At 47.4% G+C, this 22,682-nt stretch overlaps 1 protein-coding gene across 1 annotated transcript in view; it reads left to right on the top strand.

The window, feature by feature from the left end:
• The window catches only part of VSIG10 (V-set and immunoglobulin domain containing 10), a 45,244-nt gene that overhangs the window by 14,874 nt on the left and 7,688 nt on the right, over positions 1-22,682 (top strand). Inside the window, exons 4-7 of the mRNA XM_037738921.1 lie at positions 1,364-1,366; positions 13,531-13,833; positions 15,505-15,765; positions 21,625-21,918. Coding sequence (XP_037594849.1) covers positions 1,364-1,366; positions 13,531-13,833; positions 15,505-15,765; positions 21,625-21,918 — 861 coding nt within the window. The remainder of the gene's footprint in view (positions 1-1,363; positions 1,367-13,530; positions 13,834-15,504; positions 15,766-21,624; positions 21,919-22,682) is intronic.

The raw sequence follows: 22,682 nt of genomic DNA, 5'->3' as shown, positions 1-22,682 counted from the left end.
CCATCTCAAAAAAAAAAAAAAAAAGTCACCCATCTTGGCCCCAGTGTTTGGTTCCCACTGCGAGCCCCAGGCAAGTGCTGGCTGGTCTCCCTCAGTCCACCTGCCCAAAGTAATTAATCATCTCTTCATCTCATCAATGAATAACCTTTTTATCCACTGTGGAGTAATGTGACATTGCAACTTTTTGTTTCTTTATCACCACTTTCTCCAGTTTATGATGACTCGATTGACACTGATTTGTTAATCATTGACTAAGTTTATTGGAGGATAGATTAGTTTCATTATTGCCCTGCAGGGAGATAAAGGTGAGGTCTTGTTACAATGAACGTGAACTTACATCTTTAAAAACATGGGTGGATCACCTGAGATCAGGAGTTCGAGACTAGCCTGACCAACATGGTGAAACCCCATCTCTACTAAAAATACAAAAATTAGCTGGAAGTGGTGGCGGGCACCTGTAATCCCAGCTACTCAGGAGGCTGAGGCAGGAGAATCACTAGAACCCGGGAGGCGGAGGTTGCAGTGAGCCGAGATTGCACTGTTGCACTCCAGCCTGGGGGACAGAGATTCCATCTCAAAACAAAACAAAACAAAAATTAGCCAGGTGTGGTGGTGTGCACCTGTGGTCCCAGATACTTGGGAAACTGAGGCACAAGAATCACTTCAACCCGGGAGGCAGAGGTTGCAGTGAGCTGAGATTGCGCCACTACCCTCCAGCCTGGGTGACAGAGTAAGACATCTAAAAAAAAAAGGAATAAAAATGTCACTGAACTCCAATGGCACTTTGTGCTCCCGCCAGGGAAGTCCTGTGCATGTCTGAGCGACTGTGCTGTGATTCGTAGTATGGACTTTTCTTTACTTGGAAATACATGGGGCCCTTAACTGAGGTAGGGCTTGCTTGTGAAAATCAAACACAGATACCCTTTGGTTCACGTATTCCAGAGCCCTCTGGGGTTGTTTTCCTGGTTCTCGTCTTAGGGAGTCCCTGGGCAAAACATGAGACCCCTCTCTGCCTCAGGGAACCCGGTCTTGCTGCCCCAACAGTGGCCAGCAGGGAGGGCATGACATCTCTGATTGGAAGTTGGCCCTCATTTTTGCATAGATTTGGGAAAATAGGTTTGATTCAGCCACTCTTTCCGGGATGGCAGCAGTACTGTGGAGCAGTCCTGGCCTAGGTTCAAATTCAGGTTCTACTAACTGTTGTTGTTTGTATGACCTTGGGAAAGTCCCTTGAACTCCAATGTTAGTTTTATTGTCTGTGAAATCGAGGGGAATGGTGGAAGTACTTACGGATTTGTGGTATGCATTAATGAGATAAACTCACGGAGCCCTCAGCACACATGAACTGGATCCACTGGGTAAGCCAGTGGTGGGATTCCCTTGGGATAGTTTATCTCAAGTTCCCAACTATCAGCCAGTTTACAGCAGGGCCTTTCAAACAGGTCTTGCTGTGGGTCGGGAACTCTGCGTGCCCCGATCTTTTCACTGATGTGGTTGCTAGCTGGGTCACATTACCTCCTTCTCTCTCTCATTTTTTTTGAGACAGGATCTTACTCTGTCACTCAGGCCAGAGTGCAGTGGTGAGATCTTGGCTCACTGCAACTTCTTCCTCCCATGTTCAAACGATTCTCTGACCTCAGCCTCCCAAGTAGTGGGACTACAGGTGTGCGCCACCATGCCGGGCTAATTTTTTTGTATTTTTAGTAGACATGGGGTTTCACCATGTTGGTCAGGCTGGTCTCAAACTCCTGACCTCATGATCCATCTGCCTCAGCCTCCCAAAGTGCTGGGATTACAGGCATGAGCCACTGCACCTGGCCTAGTAGAGACGGTTTCACCATGTTGACCAGCCTGGTCTTGAACTCCTGACCTCAGGTGATCTGCCTGCCTTGCCTCCCAAAGTGCTGGGTTTACAGGTTTACATGCTGAGCCACCATGCCTGGCAAACTTTATGCTTTTTTTTTTTTCTTTTTCTTTTTGAGATGGAGTCTTGTTCTGTCGCCTAGGCTGGAGTGCAGTGGTGCAATCTCGACTCACTGCAACCTCTGCCTTCCGGGATCAAGCAAGCCTCTGCCTCAGCCTCTCGAGTAGCTGAAATTACAGGCACCTGCCACCACGCCCAGCTAATTTTTTTGTATTTTTAGTAGAGAAGGGGTTTCACCATCTTAGCCAGGCTGGTCTCGAACACCTCACCTCAAGTGATCTGCCCACCTTGGCCTTCCAAAGTGCTGGGATTACAGGCATGAGCCACTACACCCAGCCACTTTGTGCTTTTTGAGAAAGATATTGTTGGCCAGGTGTGGTGGCTCACGCCTGTAATCCCAGCACTTTGGGAGGCTGAGGTGGGAGGATCATGAGGTCAGGAGTTTGAGAGCAGCCTGGCCAAGATGGTGAAACCCCGCCTCTACTAAAAATACAAAAATTAGTCAGGCTCAGTGGCGGCTGCCTGTAATCTCAGCTACTCGGGAGGCTGAGGCAGGAGAATTGCTTGAACCCCGGGGCCAGAGGTTTCAGTGAGCCGAGACAAGATTGTACCATTGCACTCCAGCCTAGGCAACATAGTGAAACTGTTTNATATACACATATATAGACAGAGAGAGAGAGAGAGAGACGGATTCTCGCTCTGTCGCCCAGGCTGGAGTGCAGTGGCACCATCTCGGCTCACTGCAACATCTGCTTCCCGGGGTCAAGTGATTCTCCTGCCTCAGCCTGCTAAGTAGCTGGTACTATAGACGTGTGCCACCATGCCCGGCTCATTTTTTTGTATTTTTAGTAGAGCTAGGTTTCACTCTGTTGGCCAGGCTGGTCGCGAACTCCTGGCCTTAAGTGATCTCCCTGCCTCAGCCTCCCAAACTACTGGGATTACAGGCTCGAGCCCCCGTGCTCAGCCCCCGCCCCCTATTTTTATTTACTTGTCTTTTAATGTCTGTTTCCTCTCCCATCTGTTTGTTTCTCTTAGTGATTGCTACCATCACCCTGTAAGCAAAAGAGGATGGTGGTTTCTGTTTAGGAATGTCAGTAGGGTGGAGAGAGAAGTGAGAGGGAAGCAACCGGAATCTCCTCCTTTTGTAGTAAGTTAGGGTAGAGAAAGAACTCTAGGAAATCGAGAAGATGGTGTCAGCTTTACTCAGAAATTGGCCGGGCACAGTGGCTCGTGCCTATAATCCCAGTCCTTTGGGAGGCCGAGGTGGGCGGATCACCTGAGGTCAGGAGTTTGAGAGCAGCTTGGGTAACATGGTAAAAACCTGTCTCTACTAAAAATAAAAAATTTAGCAGGGTGTGGTGGCGGGTGCCTGTAATCCCAGCTACTTGGGAAGCTGAGGCAGGAGAATTGCCTAAACCCAGGAGGCGGAGGTTGCAGTGAGCTGAGATCGCGCCATTGCACTCCAGCCTGGGTAACATGAGTGAAACTCCGTCTCAAAAAAAAAAAAAAAAAAAAGAGACAGATCAGCCCATGAAAGACCCTAGTCAGGTTTCATGGTACTTAGTGCCAGGCTCTCCCTGTGTCTCTTTTCCTCATGCCAAGCAAGTGTTTAGCGAACAAGGGAACCAGCTGGTACATGAGCAATGAGGAAGCTGCTCTGTGTCGACCTCCGAGAGGCTGGGGGTTCAGTTGGGTGTGGGGAATGGGGAGCTCCTGTGTAGCTAGTGATGTGACCTTCACTTCAAACTTCCAAGACAGTGAATCTCAGGAAAGATCCATGTTCCCTGGCTCATAGGCCTGCCTGATACGGACCCACCAGACGAACCTTGTCTGTGTTGGTGGTGGTATCACTATGTGTTCTCACAGTGTAGGGTCCTAGGGAGAGGGAATGTTGGGTTTATACCGAAGAAAACTTGTTTGTGCCTGGTCAGAAGATGGGATAATTCTTTGGCTGGGTGCGGTGGCTCACGCCTGTAATCCCAGCACTTTGGGAGGCTGAGGCAGGTGGATTGCCTGAGCTCAGGAGTTCGAGACCAGCCTGGGCAACACGGTGAAACCCCCTCTCTACTAAAATACAAAAAGTTAGTTGGGTGTGGCGGCATGTGCCTGTAGTCCCAGCTAGTCCGGAGGCTCAGGCAGGAGAATTGCTTGAACCCGCAAGGCGCAGCTTGCAGTGAGCCGAGATCACACCGCTGCACTCCAGCCTGGATGACAGAGTGAGACTCCATCTCAAATAAAAAAAAAAGGAGATGGGTGATTCTTGACCAAGGATTGATTAATTTAGGTCTTGCCAAGCTTATCTGTTTTTGTTTGTTTGTTTGAGATGGAGTCTTACTCTGTTGCCCTGGCTGGAGTACAGTGACATGATGTTGGCTCACTGCAATATCCACCTCCTGGATTCAAGTGATTCTCTTGTTTCAGCCTCCCGAGTCGCTGGGATCACAGGCAAGCACCACTATGCCTGGCTAATTTTTGTATTTTTAGTAGAGACAGAGTTTCATCATGTTGGCCAGGCTGGTCTCGAGCTCCTGACCTCAAGTGATCTGTCAGCTTCAGCCTCCCAAAGTGCTAGGATTACAGGCATGAACCACTGTGCCTGGAGCTTATCTGTAGCAGGGATTGGTGCTTATAGGAGCCTGCGGACCTCTGGGATGGGCTTTTTTAGTGGCAGTCACGAGGGAGATCAGGAGGCAGTGGATTGTCACTCTTGCCTATAAAGGTGATATCACAGTCTCTAAGTTTTCCCAAAGACCTTATCCCATTGGAGAAGTGCATATTAACTGATTAGCACAGACTGTCTGGTGCATTCTTAAGTCATTTTATTTTATTTTATTTTATTTAAAGACAGGGTTTCACCATGGTTGGTCAGGCTGGTCTTGAACTCCCAACCTCAGGTGATCCACCCACAAAGTGCTTGGATTACAGGCGTGAGCCACCACGCCCGGCCTGAGATAGTCTTGCTCTGTTGCCTAGTCTGGAGTGCAGTGGTGCAATCTTGATCTCGGCCCACTGCAACCTCCGCCTCCTGGGCTCAACAAGGAATTCAAGATACTGAGATGTAAATGAACCTTTTGCAGCTCTTGACTGGCCAACCTGTATTTGTGATGGGTAAGGAAAGAAGTGAATTCTGATGTCAAGGAGACATAAGAAATAAGCAAGAGAACAGGAAGGAGGCAGCCGTAGATTGTTCTAGAACAGGATTTGACAAAACTTTTCCTTTTCTTTTTTTTCTTTTTTTGATACAGGGAGGGTCTCACTGTGTCACCCAGGCTAGAGCGCAGTGGTGCAATCACAGCTCACTGCAACCTCCACCTCCTGGGCTGAAGCCATCCTCCCACCTCAGCCTCCCAAATAAGCTGGGACTACCTGCCTGCACCACCATGCCGCCTGGCTAATTCTTTTGTGTGTTTGAGATGGGGTTTTGCCATGTTGCCCAGGCTGGTCTCAAATTCCTGTGCTCATGTGATCTTCTGCCTCAGCTTCCCAAAGTGCTGGGATTACAGGTGTGAGGTACTGTGCCTGGCCAGCAAAGCTTTAAAAAATTTTTTTTGGCTGGGTGTGGTGGTTCACACTTATAATCCTAGCACTTTGGGAGTCCAAGGTGGGTGGATCATTTGAGCCCAGGAGTTTGAGACCAGCCTGGGCAACATGGCGAAACCTTGTCTCTACTAAAAATACAAAAATTAGCTGAGTGTGGGGGAATATGCCTGTAGTCCCAGCTGCTGGGAGACTAAGATAGGAAGATCACCTTAGTCTTGGGAGGTTGAGCCTGCAGTGAGCCGTGATCAGGTCACTGCACTCTAGCCTGGTGATAGAATGAGATTGTGTCTCAAAAAATAAGAAATAAGCTCATGCCTGTAGCCCCAGCACTTTGGGAGGCCGAGGCGGGTGGATCACGAGTTCAGGAGATCAAGACCATCCTGGCTAACACGGTGAAATCCTGTTTCTACTAAAAATAACAAAAAAATTAGCTGGCGTGGAACACTGTCTCTACTAAAAACTAAAAATAAAAAGATTAGCCGGGCATGATGGCATGAGCCTGTAGTCCCAGCTACTTGGGAGGCTGAAGCAGAAGAATCGCTTGAACCCGGGAGGTGGAGGTTGCAGTGAGCAGAGATCGTGCCACTGCACTCCAGCCTGGGTGACAAGAGTGAGAGTCTATCTCAAAAAAAAAATAATAATAAATAATAAATTTTCTCTTTAATTATTTATTTCATTTTAAATTTTTATTCATTTAGTTTTTGAGATGGGGTCTCCCTTTGTTACCCAGGCTAGAGTGCAGTGGTGTGATCTTGGCTCACTGCAACCTCTGGCTACCAGGTTCAAGTGATTCTCTTGCCTCAGCCTCCAGAGTAACTGGGACTACAGACACGTGCCACCACACCCGCTAATTTTTCTATTTTTAGTAGAGATGGGGTTTCACCATGTTGGCCAGACTGGCCTTGAACTCCTGACCTCAATATGTATATATATAATTATATATATATTTATTTATATATATAAAATAACTGAGAACTTTTCTTTGCAGTACAGATCTACTAATGAGAAGAATGGAATTTCCTTTTTGGGGTGGATAGTGTTTCACTTAGTTGGGATTCACAGGCAGTGTTCTCTCATCAGATTGATTGAAAGCTCTCATCAGTAAAATCCACCCTTGGCTCATGGATTACACAAAAACAGATGGTGGGCTAGCATTTGCTAACCCGTGTTGTAGAATCGATCTACCAGTATATACTGATAACAATATCAGATAACACTTACTGAATATTGAGGAGGCTAAGGGCTCTGCTTATATCACCTTATTGGATCCTTCAATAACCCAGTGATACAAGTCATTAGCACTCTTTAATTTTATAGGAAGGGCAGGAAAGTGAGAATGGGTGGGACAGGCACTTGTCTGAGTTTGTCCATCTGTAAGTGGCGGCGGGATTTACGCCAGGTCTGTCTGAATGCAGAGCACAGGTTCGTAACTCCAAGGCTAAGGCATCTGTGCGAGAATGAGTCAGAAACTGACCCTGGCAGTGGCCAAGGCCTTAATAAGCTGTTGAGCCTTGGTACCTGTCCCTCATATATATATACACATATATAGACAGAGAGAGAGAGAGAGAGACGGATTCTCGCTCTGTCGCCCAGGCTGGAGTGCAGTGGCACCATCTCGGCTCACTGCAACATCTGCTTCCCGGGGTCAAGTGATTCTCCTGCCTCAGCCTGCTAAGTAGCTGGTACTATAGACGTGTGCCACCATGCCCGGCTCATTTTTTTGTATTTTTAGTAGAGCTAGGTTTCACTCTGTTGGCCAGGCTGGTCGCGAACTCCTGGCCTTAAGTGATCTCCCCGCCTCAGCCTCCCAAACTACTGGGATTACAGGCTCGAGCCCCCGTGCTCAGCCCCCGCCCCCTATTTTTATTTACTTGTCTTTTAATGTCTGTTTCCTCTCCCATCTGTTTGTTTCTCTTAGTGATTGCTACCATCACCCTGTAAGCAAAAGAGGATGGTGGTTTCTGTTTAGGAATGTCAGTAGGGTGGAGAGAGAAGTGAGAGGGAAGCAACCGGAATCTCCTCCTTTTGTAGTAAGTTAGGGTAGAGAAAGAACTCTAGGAAATCGAGAAGATGGTGTCAGCTTTACTCAGAAATTGGCCGGGCACAGTGGCTCGTGCCTATAATCCCAGTCCTTTGGGAGGCCGAGGTGGGCGGATCACCTGAGGTCAGGAGTTTGAGAGCAGCTTGGGTAACATGGTAAAAACCTGTCTCTACTAAAAATAAAAAATTTAGCAGGGTGTGGTAGCGTACACCTACAGTCCCAGCTACTCGCGAGGCTGAGGTGTGAGAATCACTTGAGCCTGGGTGGGGGAGGTTGTAGTGAGCCAAGATCGCATCATTGCACTTTAGACTGGGCAACAACAACAAAAAAAGACAACCCCAGGGGTTTACAGATGAGCTATGAATTTTGAACACTGAACAATTCAGGAGGCCCCTTTAGGCTTTCTCATTTGCTATTTTTTCTTTTTAAATTTTGAATTTTTTTTTTTTTTTTTGAGATGGAGTCTGGCTCTGTAGCCCAGGCTGGAGTGCAGTGGTGTGATTTCGGCTCACTGCAGCCTCCACCTCTTGGGTCCCGGTTTAAGCAATTCTCCTGCCTCAGCCTCCCCAAGTAGTTGGGATTACAGGCACGCACCACCATGCCCAGCTAATTTTTGTATTTTTATAGAGATGGGATTTCACCATGTTGGCCAGGCTGGTCTTGAACTCCTGACCTCATGAACTGCCTGCCTTGGTCTCCCAAAGTGCTGAGATTACAGGCATGAGCCACCGCACTGGGTCTTAAATTTTGAATTCTTCTATCTGCTTCCTTCCCATCCACTCCCTGTAACCAGCTCCGTTTCTTGTTGAGAGTTGTGCTTGTCTAAAATCCCTGCCAGCTGGTTTCTGGGGGTCCACAGTGTCCATGCCAGTGACTGGGACCAAGCCCCCCACCACCACTGCGGAGGCCACAGTGTGAAAGACACAGACTTGGATGTGCCCTGGGGGAGGCCACAGTGTGAAAGACACAGACTTGGATGTGCCCCGTGCTTTCTTGGCTGCATGCCAACTGCAGGTACGCCCGAAGACCTGCTGATCTGCATACCTAACCAACTAGCCAGCAACAGTGAATGGGACATTTGAGCACCTCCCGAACCATGATCTAAGTTTTTCCCTGGATGCTTTGTGGGAGGCAACATGATTCCAACAGATCCCTGAAACTATTAGGAACCAGCTGCAACTTGATGAGAACATTGTCCTTCCAAACCCATGATTTCTAAAATCCGATGGGTTTGGACATGGGTGAAGTAGGTACCGTGCCTCGAGGGGCTCTATCTGCGCTGTTTCTTCCCACAAATAATTTTTGTTGCTGGCTGATTTCTGTTCAAAATTCTGTAGCCATAGCTTTATTCTTTTGGCTAAACATTGTGCTTCCTGGATTTATTTTTTTTATTTTACTTTATTTTTTAAGATAGGGTCTCACTCTGTTGCCCAGGCTAGAGTCCAGTAGTTCGGTCTCAGCTCGCAACATCCACCTCCCGATTCAAACTATCCTCCTGCCTCAGCCTCCCGAGTAGCTGGGATTACAGGTGCCCGCCACCATGCCCAGCTAATTTTCATATTTTTGGTAGAGATGGGTTTTTACCATGTTGCTCAGACTCGTATCGAATTCCTGACTTCAAGTGATTCACCTGCCTCGGCCTCCCAAAGTGCTGGGATTATAAGCGTGAGCCACCATGCCTGGCCTATTTTTATTTTTTAAAGAGGAAGTCTCTGGGAGAGGTAGCACACTAAATTACTTCAGGATGAACAGCTGTTAGATACAGTCTTTTAAAAAATGTTTTATTGGACCAGGTGTGGTGGCTCACACCTGTAATTCCAGCACTTTGGAAGGCTGAGGCGGGAGGATTGCTTGAACTCAGGGGTTTGAGACCAGCCAGGGCAACAAAGTGAGATCCTGTCTCTATAAAAAATTTAAAAATTGGCTGGATGCGGTGGCTCATGCCTATAATCCTAGCACTTCGGTAGGCTGAGGCGGGTGGATTCACCTGAGGTTGAGGGTTCAAGAACAGACTGATCAACATGAAGAAACCCCGTCTCTACTAAAAATACAAAATTAGCCGGGCGTGGTGGTGCATGCCTGTAATCCCAGCTACTCAGGAGGCTGAGGCAGGAGAATCACTTGAACCCGGAAGGTGGAGGTTGCAGTGAGCCAAGATCACACCATTGCACTCCAGCCTGGGTAATCAGTGAAGCTGTGTCTCAAAAAAAAAATTTAAAAATTAGCTGGTGTGGTTGTGTGCGCTTGTAGTCCCAGTTACTCGTGAGGCTAAGGTGGGAGGATTGCTTGAGCCTAGGAGTTTGAGGCTACGGTGAGCTGTGATTGTGTCACTGCGCTCCATTCTGGTTGATAGAGGGAGACGCTATCTCAAATAAATAAATACATAATTTAAAAAAGTAACAAAAACTAAAATAGAAATGTTTGAATTGACAAGTAATAATTGTATATATTTTGGGGGGATACATTCTTTTCTTCAATGGTATGTGGCACCTTAAATGCACTGGGTAGCAACAGCGGAGAGCATTTCAGGGGACAAGAAGGAAGTTCAGAAATGTAAAGAGAAGTCTGGGCACGGTGGCTCAGGCCTGTAATCCCAGCACTTTGGGAGGCCGCGGTAGGTGGATCATTTGAAGTCAGGAGTTCGAGACCATCCTGGCCAACATGGTGAAACCCTGTCTCTACTAAAAATACAAAAATCAGCTGGGCGTGGTGGCGCATGCCTGGAGTACCAGCTACTCTGCTCGGGAGCCTGAGGCACGAGAATCACCTGAACCTGGAGGCGGAGGGTAGAATGATCTGAGATAGCGCCACTGCACTCCAGCCGGGAAAGCAAGAGCAAAACGCCATTTCAAAAAATAAAATGAAAAGGAAATGTGAAGAGAAATGAGAACTGAGACGAGGCCCACCAGTTCATCAAGTGTTTCCAGCATGACCACCGTTCCCAGTGCTTTACTGCAGCAATCCCAGGAAGTGGGAACTGCCATCACCCCCTTTCATAGACTAAGAAATGGAGTCTGAGGAGGGTCATTTGGCCAGAGTCAGACAAGTAGTTCATTTCTTCCTTTTCTTCCTTTTTTTTTGGGAGTCTCACTCTGTTACCCAGGCTGAAGTGCAGCGGCATGATCTCAGGTAACTGCAGTCTCCGCCTCCTGGTTCAAGAGATTCTTTTGCCTCAGCCTCCCAAGTAGCTGGGATTACAGGCGTGCATGCCACCACATCTGGCTAATTTTTGTATTTTTAGTAGAGATGGGGTTTCACCGTGTTTGACAGGCTGGTCTTGAACATCACAACCTCAGGTGACCCACCCATCTCGGCCTCCCAAAGTGCTGGGATTACAGGAGTGAGCCACTGCGCCTGGCCCCATTTCTTGCTTTTTAGTATGATATTGTGCTGGGGGTCCCCATGGTTTGACGATTTGCTAAGAGGACTCATAAGACTCAGCACGTAGGATGATTTATTCCAGGAAAAGGATACAAAACAAAACCTGTAAAGGGAAAAGGCTCATGGGAAGAAACCCAGGGAAACCAGGTGCAAGCTTCCAAGTCTTCTAGCAGAGTTGCATGGGATGCGATGTCCAGAAATGAGTTGTGGCAACACACATCAAATGTCTACTAGGGAAACTCATTGGAGACTTTTTTTTTGCTCAAGGTTTTTTGTCGGGGCTTATCATGTAGGTGCTTTCTGCTTTGCACTTACCAAATTCCTGCCTCTCAGAAAGCAGAAGTTCCGTTTAAACCACATTTTTTTTTCTTTTGAGACAAAGTTTTGCTCTTGTTGCCCGGGCTGGAGTGCAATGGCGCAATCTTGGCTCATCGCAACCTCCGCCTCCTGGGTTCAAGCGATTCTGCTGCCTCAGCCTCCGGAGTAGCTGGAATTACAGGCGTCCACTACCATGCCTGGCTTATTTTTTGTATTTTTAGTAGAGATGGGGTTTCACCATGTTGGGCAGGCTGGTCTCAAACGCCTGACCTCAAACTCCACCTACCTCAGCCTCCCAAAGTGCTGGGATTCTAGGCAGGAGCCACCGAGCCCCAGCCAAGTTTAAACCACATTGTTTGCATAGCTTAGGCACAGCAAGCCACTCCTCTCAGTTCAAGGAATGATGGGAATCCTCCTGAAATCCAAGTTCCCAGACAGCAGCCAAGGGCCAGCCTTGCAAGCAGGTCTTTCTAAGGAGAGCAGTCCCAGGACTGCTGTGTTAATTCTTCACTGCACAGAAATACTTTCCATCCTGCAGTGTTTTATCTTGAGACAAGGTCTCACTCTGTCACCCAGGCTGGAGTTCAAGGACAAGATCCTGGCTCACTGCAGCCTCAACCTTCCAGACTCAAACCAGCCTCCTACCTCAGCCTCCCAAGTAGCTGGGACTGTAGGCACGTGATACCACACCCAGTTAATTATTTATTTATTTTGAGATGAAGTCTCACTCTCGCCCAGGCTAGAGTGCAGTGGCACGATCTCGGCTCACTGCAATCGCCGCCTCCCAGGTTCAAGTGATTCTCCCACCTCAGCTGGGATTACAGGCATGCCACCACACCTGACTAATTTTGTATATTTAGTAGAGAAAGGGTTTCGTCATGTTGGCCAGGTGGGTCTCAAACTCCTGACCTCAAGTAATCTGCCTGCCTTGGCCTCCCAACGTGCTGGGAATTCAGGTGTAAGCCACCATGCTAGCCCTAATTTTTAAATTTTTCATAGAGATGGGGTCTTGCTATATTTTCCAGGTTGGTCTGGAACTCCTGGCCTCAAGTGAGCCTCCTACCTCAGCCTCCCAAAGTGCTGGGGTTACAGGCATGAAGCTACTATGTCTAGCCCTTGCGGTTGTTTTTTTTTTTTTTTTGAGACGGAGTCTTGCTCTGTCGCCCAGGCTGCAGTGCAGTGGCATGATCTTGGCTCACTGCAACCTCTGTCTCTCAGGTTCAAGCGATTCTCCTGCCTCAGACTCCTGAGTAGCTGGGACTACAGGCGCACACCACCATGCCCGGTGAATTTTTGTAATTTTAGTAGAGATGGCATTTCACCATATTGGATAGGCTGGTCTCGAATACCTGACCTCAGGTGATCCACCCACCTTGGTCTCTCCAAAGTGCTGGGATTACAGGTGTGAGCCATCACATCCAGCCTTTTTTTTTTTTTTTTTTTTTTTTTTTTTTTGAGACATTCTTCCTTTGTCGCGAGGCTGGAGTATAGTCATGTGATCTCAGCTCACTGCAACATCTGACTCCCTGGTTCAAGGGATTCTCCTGCCTCAGTCTCATGAGTAGCTGGGATTATAGGCACGTGCCACCACACCCAGCTAATTTTTGTATTATTTATTTATTTACTTATTTATTAATTTTTTGAGCTGGAGTCTTGCTCTGTCGCCTGGGCTGAAGTACAGTGGTGTGATATTGGCTCACTGCAACCTCCACCTCATGGGTTCAAACAATTCTCCTGCCTCAGCCTCCCGAGTAGCTGGGACCACAGACGTGCACCACCATGCTCGGCTAATTTTTGTATTTTTAGTAGAGATGGGGTTTCACCATGTTGGATAAGCTGGTCTCGAACTCCAGACCTCAAGTGATCCACCTACCTTGGCCTCTCAAAGTGCTGGGATTACAGATGTGAGCCACTGTGCCCGGCCTAATTTTTGTATTTTTAGTAGAGATGGGATTTCACCACATTGGCTAGGATGCTGTCAATCTCCTGACCGCATGATTGACCCGCCTTGGCCTCCCAAAATGCTGGGATTACAGCCGTGAGCCATCGCACCCGGCCTTTTTTTTTTTTTTAAGAAGCAATGTATACTTTTCCTGTTCTGTAAGGATTTATCCCCTAATGAAATCTCACATAGTCACCCAGGATTAAATGAAATGATGTATCAGGGCACTTGGCATAGCATTTGTCACATAGTATTAGGTAGATTCTATACGCTTCATTGGCTGTTTCCTGATCTATAATAGCTTATATGTCTGTTGGCGTTGGTAAGGCAATTGAATGAACTCTTACATGATTAATGCCATCCCATTCCCCCTGTCATTCCCAGGCGGCCCCTATCAGATTGAGGTTCACATCTCGGCCACCGGCACACTCCCCAACGGCACCCTCTACGCAGCCAAGGGTTCCCAGGTGGACTTCAGCTGCAATAGCAGCTCCTGGCCGCCCCCCATGGTTGAATGGTGGTTCCAGGCCCTGAATTCCAGCAGCGAGTTTTTCGGCCACAACCTGACAGTCAACTCTTTCTCCCTGTTGCTGATGTCGCCAAACCTCCAAGGGAACTACACCTGTTTGGCCTTGAATCTGCTCAGCAGGAGACATCGAAAGGTGACCACCGAGCTCCTGGTCTATTGTGCGTAAGCAGTGCTCCTCTGCCCACTTCTTCCCCTTAATCCTTTAGGACCTGCATGTTTGTGCCTCTCCCGTTTGTCTTTTTTTTTTTTTTTTTTTTTTTTTTTTTTTTTTTTTTTTTTTTTGTTTTTTTTTTTTTTTTTTTTTGAGACGGAGTTTCACTCTTGTTACCCAGGCTGGAGTGCAATGGCGCGATCTTGGCTCACCGCAACCTCCGCCTTCCTGGTTCAAGCGATACTCCTGCCTCAGCCTCCCGAGTAACTGGGATTACAGGTGTGTGCCACCATGCTCAGCTAATTTTGTATTTTTAGTAGAGATTGGGTTTCACCATGTTGGCCAGGCTGGTTTCGAACTCCTGTTCTCAAGTGATCTGCCTGCCTTGGCCTCCCAAAGTGCTAAGATTACAGGTGTGAGCCATCATGCCTGGCCTATCACCTGGCCTTATGATTTTGAGGTTCATCTATGTTGAGGCATGTATCAGTAATTCATTCCTTTTTATGGCTGAATAATAGTCCATTCCTTGCACGGATGGACCATGATTTATTTGTTCATTCATCCATCTGTATACATTCTTTTTGTAGACCCAGTGTGGCCATCACTGGCATTGGGCCTTCTAGCACTGTTATGAACCAGTGGTCTGTGAATCTTTATTTTAGTGTAGGGAAACACTAACCAAACACTCCCATACACAAATATCTTAGACAAAAACCACTATGTCTGTAATCTCAGCACTCTGGGAGGCCAAGGCGGGTGGATCACCTGAGGCCAGGAGTTCTAGACCATCCTGGCCAACATGTCAAAAGCCTGTATGTATTAAAAAAATAAAATAAAAGCCAGGTGCGGTGGCTCATACCTGTAATCCCAGTACTTTGGGATGCTGAGGCGGGCGGATCACCTGAGGTTAGGAGTTTGAGACCAGCCTGACCAACACGGAGAAACCCCGTCTTTACTTAAAAATATACAGAATTAGCCGGGTGTGGTGGTGACTGCCTGTAATCCCAGCTACTCGGGAGGCTGAGGCAGGAGAATCACTTGAACCTGGGAGGCGGAGGTTGTGGTGAGCTGAGATGGCACCATTGCACTCCAGCCAGAACAACAAGAGTGAAACTCTCTGTCTCTAAATAAATGAGTAAATAAATATGAAATGCAAAGGCAAAGCTGGGCACGGTGGCTCACACCTGTAATCCCAACACTTTGGGAGGCCGAGATGGGTGGATCACCTAAAGTCAGGCATTTGAGAGCAGCCTGACCAACATGGCGAAACCCTGTCTCTACTAAAAATACAAAAATTAGCTGGGTGTGGTGGCGCATGCCTGTAATCCCAGCTACTTGGGAGGCTGAGGCAGGAGAATCATTTGAACGTGGGAGGCAGAGGTTGCAGTGAGCCATTGTGCCACTCCAGCCTGGTGACAGAATGAGACTCCGTCTCAAAAAATAAATAAATAAAAAAAAAGAAATGCAAAGGCAAATGAGACCCAGGTCCCCAGAGATTTAACACCCAACAGAGGAAACCTGACTGTTGTCAGGTAGGAATTTGTGCTAGGAGCACTGGATGCTACACTAACTGGGGTTGATGTCTCTCTGAGACCCTGGTTCTGCAGTCGTAGAGCCAGCCCAGTGGCTGATCCTAGAGCGTGTGAGTGAGCCCATGCTTTCCTCTGGTGTTTTGCAGATCCCCCTCCGTCAGCTCCCCAGTGCCGAGCACAGATGGCATCAGGATTGTTCATGCTGCAGCTCACCTGTCGCTGGGCTGGGGGATACCCTGACCCTAACTTCCTGTGGATAGAAGAGCCAGGAGGTGTAATCGTGGGGAAGTCAAAGCTGGGGGTGGAAATGCTGAACAAGTCCCAGCTGTCGGACGGCAAGAAGTTCAAGTGTGCTGCGAGTCATGTCGTTGGGCCAGAGGCGGGTGCCAGCTGTGTGGTGCAGATCAGTGAGTCTGTTTTGCTTCATTTTGGGGTTGGAGTTCAGCTGCCTTCCTTTCTCCTGGGAGAAGCATTTCAGAGTTCTTCTGAGAAAGAAATCCTAGGATGTCAGAGTGGACTGAGTTCCTTCCCTTTCTTCCTTTCTTTTACTTTATGTTTCATTCCTTTCAAACTTTAGAGATGCTTAGCTCAAGCTTCTTGGTTCTAGTCCAAGCTATTTTCCACTTGACAAATACTAATTGAGCACCTGCTATGTGTCAGGTGCAGTTTCTAGGTGCTGAGGATGGAACAGTGAAGACCGATGAGGGTCATCATCTTTTGTGTCTGTCCATTTACTGTTGCTGTGCAGGAATACCTGAGGCTGGGAAGTTTATAAAGAAAGTTTTTTGTTGTTATTGTTGTTGTTTTGAGACAGAGTCTCATTCTGTTGCCCAGACTGGAGTGCAGTAGCATGATCTCGGCTCACTGCAACCTCCACCTCCCAGGTTCAAGTGATTCTCCTGCCTTGGCCTCCTGAGTAGCTCGAACTACAGGCGTGCACCACCATGCCCAGCTAACTTTTGTATTTTTAGTAGAGACAGGGTTTCACCATGTTGGCCAGGCTGGTCTTGAATTCCTGACCTCAAGTGATCCACCTGTCTTGGCCTCCCAAAGAGCTGGGATTACAAGTATGAACCACCGTGTTTGGCTGAAAATTACTTTATTTGCTCATAGTTCCGTAAGCTGTGCAAGAAACAGGGCACCAGCATCTGCTTGGCTTCTGGTGAGAGCGTCAGGTTGCTTCTGTACATGATGGAAGGTGAAGTGGAGCCAATTCGTGCAGAGATTCATAGTCAGAGATGAAGCAAGAGAGAGAAGGCAGGTGCCAGGCTCTTTTTAACAAACAGCACTGGCTGGGTTCAGTGCTCACACCTGTAATCCCAGCACTTTGGGAGGCCAAGGCAGGTGGATCACCTGAGGTCAGGAGTCAAGACCAGCCTGGCCAACATGATGAACCCCATCTCTACTAAAAATAAAAAAAATTAGTTGGGCATGATGGCGTATGCCTGTAGTCCCAGCTACTCTAGAGGCTGAGGAGGGAGAACCACTTGAAACTGGGAAGCAGAGGTTGCAGTGAGCCAAGATTGTGCCACTGCACTCCAGCCTGGGTGACAGAGCGAAATGCCATCTCCAAAACAAAACAAACAAAAAAACAACCAGTGCTAACATTAGGTTGGCGCAAAAGTAATGACAAAAATCCTAATTACTTTTGGGCCAAGCTAACAGAATGAAAATTCACTTACCCAAACACCTCCCATTAGGCCTTAACATTAAGGATCAAATTTAAACATGAGACTTGGAAGGGACAAACATTCAAACTATAGCATCTAGTTATGTAACAAATTACCGTCAAACATAATGGCTTAAAACAAGAATAACCATTAATTATCTCATGATTTCTGTGGATCAGGAATTCAGACAAGACACAGTGGGCATTGGGGATGGTTTGTCTTGGCCCTGTGATGTCTGGGGTGTCAGCCAGAAGACTTGAAGGTTGGTTGGGGGGGGAGCTGAAATCATCTGAAAGATCTACTTTTGAAGTGCTCACCCCAAGCCTGGCAACTATTTCTTCTCCATGCGGGAGTCTCCATAAGCCTGCTTGAGTGTCCTTCCAACATGGCAGCTGGCTTCCCCCAGAGCAAATGATCCAAGCTGGAGTGAGTCAAGCTGACGCTATCCTTTCTATGACCTAGTCTCAGGAGTTACATGGCATCCCTTCTGCCACATTCTATGTATTAGAAATGAGTCCAGCCCACATTCAAGAGGAGTGGGAAGAATTAGGCACCGCGTTTTGAAGGGGGTTGTATCAGAGAATGTACATATTTTTAAAACCACACCTATTCCTCTTTCACAGAGCTTATATCCTGGGTGGCATGCGGGTAGAAGGAAGACAGAAAGTACAAAAACAGCTGGGTGTGGTGGCTCACACCTGTAATCCCAGCCTTTTGGGAGGCTGAGGCGGGTGAATCACAAGGTCAGGAGTTTGAGATCAGCCTGACCATCATGGTGAAACCCCGTCTCTACTAAAAATACAAAAATTAGCCAGGCATGGTGGTGCATGACTGTAATCCCAGCTACTCAGCAGGCTGAGGCAGGAGAATCACTTGAACCCGGGAGGTGGAGGTTGCAGTGAGCCGAGATCGCACCATGGCACTCCAGCCTGGGCGACAGAGCAAGACTCCATCTCAAAAAAAACCAGAAAGTACAAAAACAAGTAAGATAGGTCCAGATATGATAATAATATGAGAATAATAAAATGGTATGTATAAAAGAGAGGCCTTTTTAAGAAGAGGGCCGCTTTTCCTAGGGTGGCAGGGAGGTACCAAGAACCAGCTCAGTCGGGAGACCCCCACCCAGGTGGTGCTGAAGGTATTTGAGAGGCAGACACCCAGATAGCACAACAGAGTGGATCTATCCTGTGGACCAACAGCCTGAGAGCCTGCGGGGCTGACAGCGCTCCAGGACTGAAGGCCCTGAGCAGACTCTCATCCGTGTATTTAGTTGCTCTTATACAGGTGATTCTTATTAATACACAGGTGTTCTATATTTACACATAACTCAAGAATCTACCAAGTAGGCAGCTGTTACCTGCTTACCACTAATTACAAACTAAAAGGTATCTTCCATGGGAGCAGGGTAAATTTAATGTTTCTCAACAGGGAGGTCTCCTTGAGGTGGTAATAATCTAAGAATGGGAAGGAGCTGGCTAGGTGAAGATCTGTGGGCTGAGTGTTCCTGGCAGAGGCAGCAACAAACACCAAGGCCCTAAGGTGGAAACGAACTTGGCATTTGAGGACCCAAGAGAAGACCAGTATGGCCAGGATGTCATGTGTAAAATATCGATGAAGCTAGATGGAGGTTGAGGTTCAGTTGTGTCTCCCCAACAGATATGTTCAAGTCCAAACCCTGATATCTGTGGATATGACCTCACTCAGAAACAGTCTTTGTGGATGGAATCAAGATAAGATAAGGTCATACTGGATTAAAGTGGGCTGTAATCCAGTGACTGGTGTCTGTCTTTGTAAGAAGAGAGAAGGCAGGGCATGGTGGCGCATGTCTGTAATCCCAGCACTTAGGGAGTCTGAGGCGGGAGGATAGCTTGAGGCTAGGAATTCGAGACCAGCCTGGGCAACACAGACCTTGTTTCTACAAAAAATAAAAAATAAATAAGGTAGCTGGGCTTGGTGGTGTGCAAAGAGAGTATCGCTTGCGCCTTGGAGGATGAGGCTGCAGTGAGCCGATATTGTGCCACTGGGCTCCAGGCCTGGGTGACAGAGCAAAACCTTGTCTCAAAAAGAAAAAAAAAAGGGGGGAAGGAGATCAGAAGTGCCAGGATCATCAGGCATGGTGCCTCATGCCTGTATCCTAGCATTTTAGGAGGCTGAGGACGGGCAGATTGCTTGGGCCCAGGAGTTTGAGGCCAGACTGGGCAACACAGCGAAACTCCATCATCTGGTTTGGCTCTGTGTCCCCACCCAAATCTCATGTTGAATTGTAACTCCCAGTGTTGTGGGAGGGACCTGGTGGTAGGTGATTGGATCATGGGAGTGGATTTCGCATGAACACTAACACTAATGATAGCTGATGAGCGAAAATAAAAGGGTCCGTGCATAATTTTCGTGATATCCACCACCACAGATGAGCAAAAACGTCCTCATATTCAAAGCCATCCTGGGCCGAATTTGGCCTGCAGGCTGCAGGTTGGACAAGCTTGTTCTAGAGCCTCCAGAAGGAACCAGCTCTGCCAACACCTTGATATTAGCCTTGTAAGATCATTCCAGACTCCTGGCTTCCAGAACTGTAAGAGAATAAATGTGTTTGCTTTAAGCCACTAAGTTTGTTACCATCTGTTACATCAGCAATTGGAAACAAATACAGCTGCCCTCTTGTCCCCTTGAAATCCTTGTCAGATGTTTGTCCATTTTTATACAATCAGTACAGTTTTTATAGGTAGAAGTATAGCATAGAAGGAAAACTTGTGGACTACGTAAAAGCCTGACTGCTTGGATTTCACTCTTACATACAGTAACCAGTTAATCCTGGTTTGCCCAGAACTTCCCTGGTTTTAGGACTGAAAACCCCACATCCTGGGAAAACTCCATGTCCTGGACAGATGGGGACAGTTGGTCACTCTGAATCCTAGCTGCATTGCCTATTTAGTTGTGCAGCATTGAGCAAGTTACTTAGCTTTCTCTGTGCCTCAGTTTCCTTATCTGGAAAATGGGTATAATAACAGGGTTGCTGTGAGAATGGATTGGGTTAATATGTGTGACAGTGCCGTGCCCACAGTAAGTACTTAGTAATGTTAGATTTATTTTTATGTAAGACCAGGTGTGGTGCAGAAATTTCTGGAATTGGCCAGGCGTGGTGGCTCACACCTGTAATCCCAGCACTTTCGAAGGCCAAGGTGGACGGATCATTTGAGGTCAGGAGTTCGAGACCAGCCTGACCAACATGGTGAAACACTGTTTCTACTAAAAATACAAAACTTAGCTGGGCATGGTGGTGGGCGCCTGTAATCCCAGCTACTAGGGAGGCTGAGGCACGAGAACCGCTTGAACCTGGGAGGTGGAGGCTGCAGTGAGCCAAGATCACAGCACTGCACTCTTTTTTTTGAATTGTAACTCCCACCAGGTCCCTCCCACAACACTGGGAGTTACAATTAAAAAAAAAAAGAAAAAAGAAATTTCTGGAGTTGCTTCATTAGGAAGGAAATACAGTGTTCCTCCCTTATCCACAAGGGATATGCTCCAAGATTCCCAGTGGATGCCTGAAACTGTAGGTAGCACTGAACCCTATATATACTGTGCTTTTCCCTATACATAAATACTTATGATGAGGTTAATTTATGCATTAGGCACAAGAAGAGATTAACAATAGTAACTAATAAAAAATAGACAAGTATAACAATATACTGTCATAAAAGTTATGTGAATGTCGTCTCTCTCTCAAAATATTGACTCAGCCTTCTTGTGATAAATAAAGGATCATGCAGGATGGTACGAGATTCATCACATGACTCAGAGCAGTGTGCAACTGAAACTTAGGAAATTGTGAATATACTAAAAAGTACTGCAAGAAAAGAAAAAATAAAAATTTATGAATCAGCCAGGCACAGTGGCTCACATCTGTAATCCCAGCACTTTGAGAGGCCGAGGCAAGTGGATCACCTGAGGTCAGGAGTTCGAGACTAGCCTGGCCAATATGGTGAAACCCAGTCTCTACTAAAAATACAAAAATTAGCCGGGCATGGTGGTAGGTGCCTGTAATCTCAGCTACTCAGGAGGCTGAGGCAGGAGAATTGCTTCATCACTCCAGCCTGGGTGATAGAGTGAGACTCTATCTCAAACAAAAAATTGTTTCTGGAATTTTCCATTTAATATTTTTGGACTGTAGTTGACGGTGGTAACTGAAACCTCAGAAAGTGAAATCATGGATAAAGCGGACTAGGGCCGGATGCGGTGGCTCAGGCCTGTAAACCCAGCACTTTGGGAGGCTGAGATGGGCAGATCACCTGAGGTTGGGAGTTTGAGACCAGCCTGGGCAACATGGTGAAACCCTATCTCTACTAAAAATACAAAAATTAGCCAGGTGTGGTGGCAGATGCCTGTATTCCCAGCTACTCAGGAAGCTGAGGCAGGAGAATCGCTGGAACCTGGGAAAGAGGCAGAGGTTACAATGAGCTGAGATTGTGCCACTGCATTCCAGCCTGGGCAACAGAGCAAAAACTACATTTCAAAAAAGGACTACTGTAATTTTCTTGAAGATCTCAGGCCGTGATTTGGATCTCTTTAAGCATTTGTCTTTCTTCACCTTCTGATCACCAGGGAGTCCCTCCGTTCTCTCTGAGCCCATGAAGACTTGCTTCGTGGGGGGCAATGTAACGCTCACCTGCCAGGTGTCTGGGGCCTACCCTCCTGCCAAGATCCTGTGGCTGAGGAACCTTACCCAGCCCGAGGTGGTCATCCAGCCCAGCAGCCGCCATCTCATTACCCAGGACGGCCAGAACTCCACCCTCACCATCCATAACTGCTCCCAGGACCTGGACGAGGGCTACTATGTCTGCCGGGCTGACAACCCCGTTGGGGTGAGGGAGGTGGACATCTGGCTGAGTGTAAAAGGTGAGTGATGGAACTGGGCCTGAAGGAGAAGGGTTCAGAGCTTTAGGGCACCCAGCACCAGCCTGGGGACAGCCTTGTGCCTCCCTACACGTGGGTCACTGCCAACTGGGAGAAGGCATATCTGCTTGCTTATGGCTTGACAAGGTGTCTGGAAGAAATTACTATCCAAACCTACTGACTAACATTTGCATAGGGAACAACAATTACATACTACCTGTACACATCAAAGAATAGATAGCTGGTGTATGTCAGTTGTGAAGCATAAGAGCAAAATGAACACCTAAGAAACTCATCCCATTTAGGATACAGAACAGTATGAACATGCATTAGGTTACTTGTTTGTCACAGGAGCAGGTTTAGAAAACAACAGTAGGGCTGGGCGCTTGCTCAGGCCTGTAATCCCAGCACTTTGGGAATCCTAGGCAGCTGGATCACTTGAGGCCAGGAGTTTAAGACCAGCTTGGCCAACATGATAAAACCCCATCTCTACTAAAAATACAAAATTTACTTGGGAGCCTGAGATGAGCAGATCACCTGAAGCTGGGAGTTCGAGACCATTAGCTGGGCATGGTGGCAGGTGCCTGTAATCCCAGCTACTTGGGAGGCTGAGGCAGGAGAATCACTTGAACCTAGGAGGCGAAGGTTGCAGCGAGCCGAGATCACGCCATTTTACTCCAGCCTGTGCAACAGAGTGAGATTCCATCTTGAAAAAAAAAAAAGAAAATAACAAAAGAACTTTAAAAGCAGGATGCCCACTTAAATTT

The sequence above is a fragment of the Cebus imitator genome, unplaced genomic scaffold, assembly GCF_001604975.1.
Source record: "Cebus imitator isolate Cc_AM_T3 unplaced genomic scaffold, Cebus_imitator-1.0 Scaffold59, whole genome shotgun sequence".
NCBI lineage: Eukaryota > Metazoa > Chordata > Mammalia > Primates > Cebidae > Cebus > Cebus imitator.
Note: the sequence above shows the minus strand (reverse complement) of the source record. Positions and strands in the feature narration are given on the sequence as shown.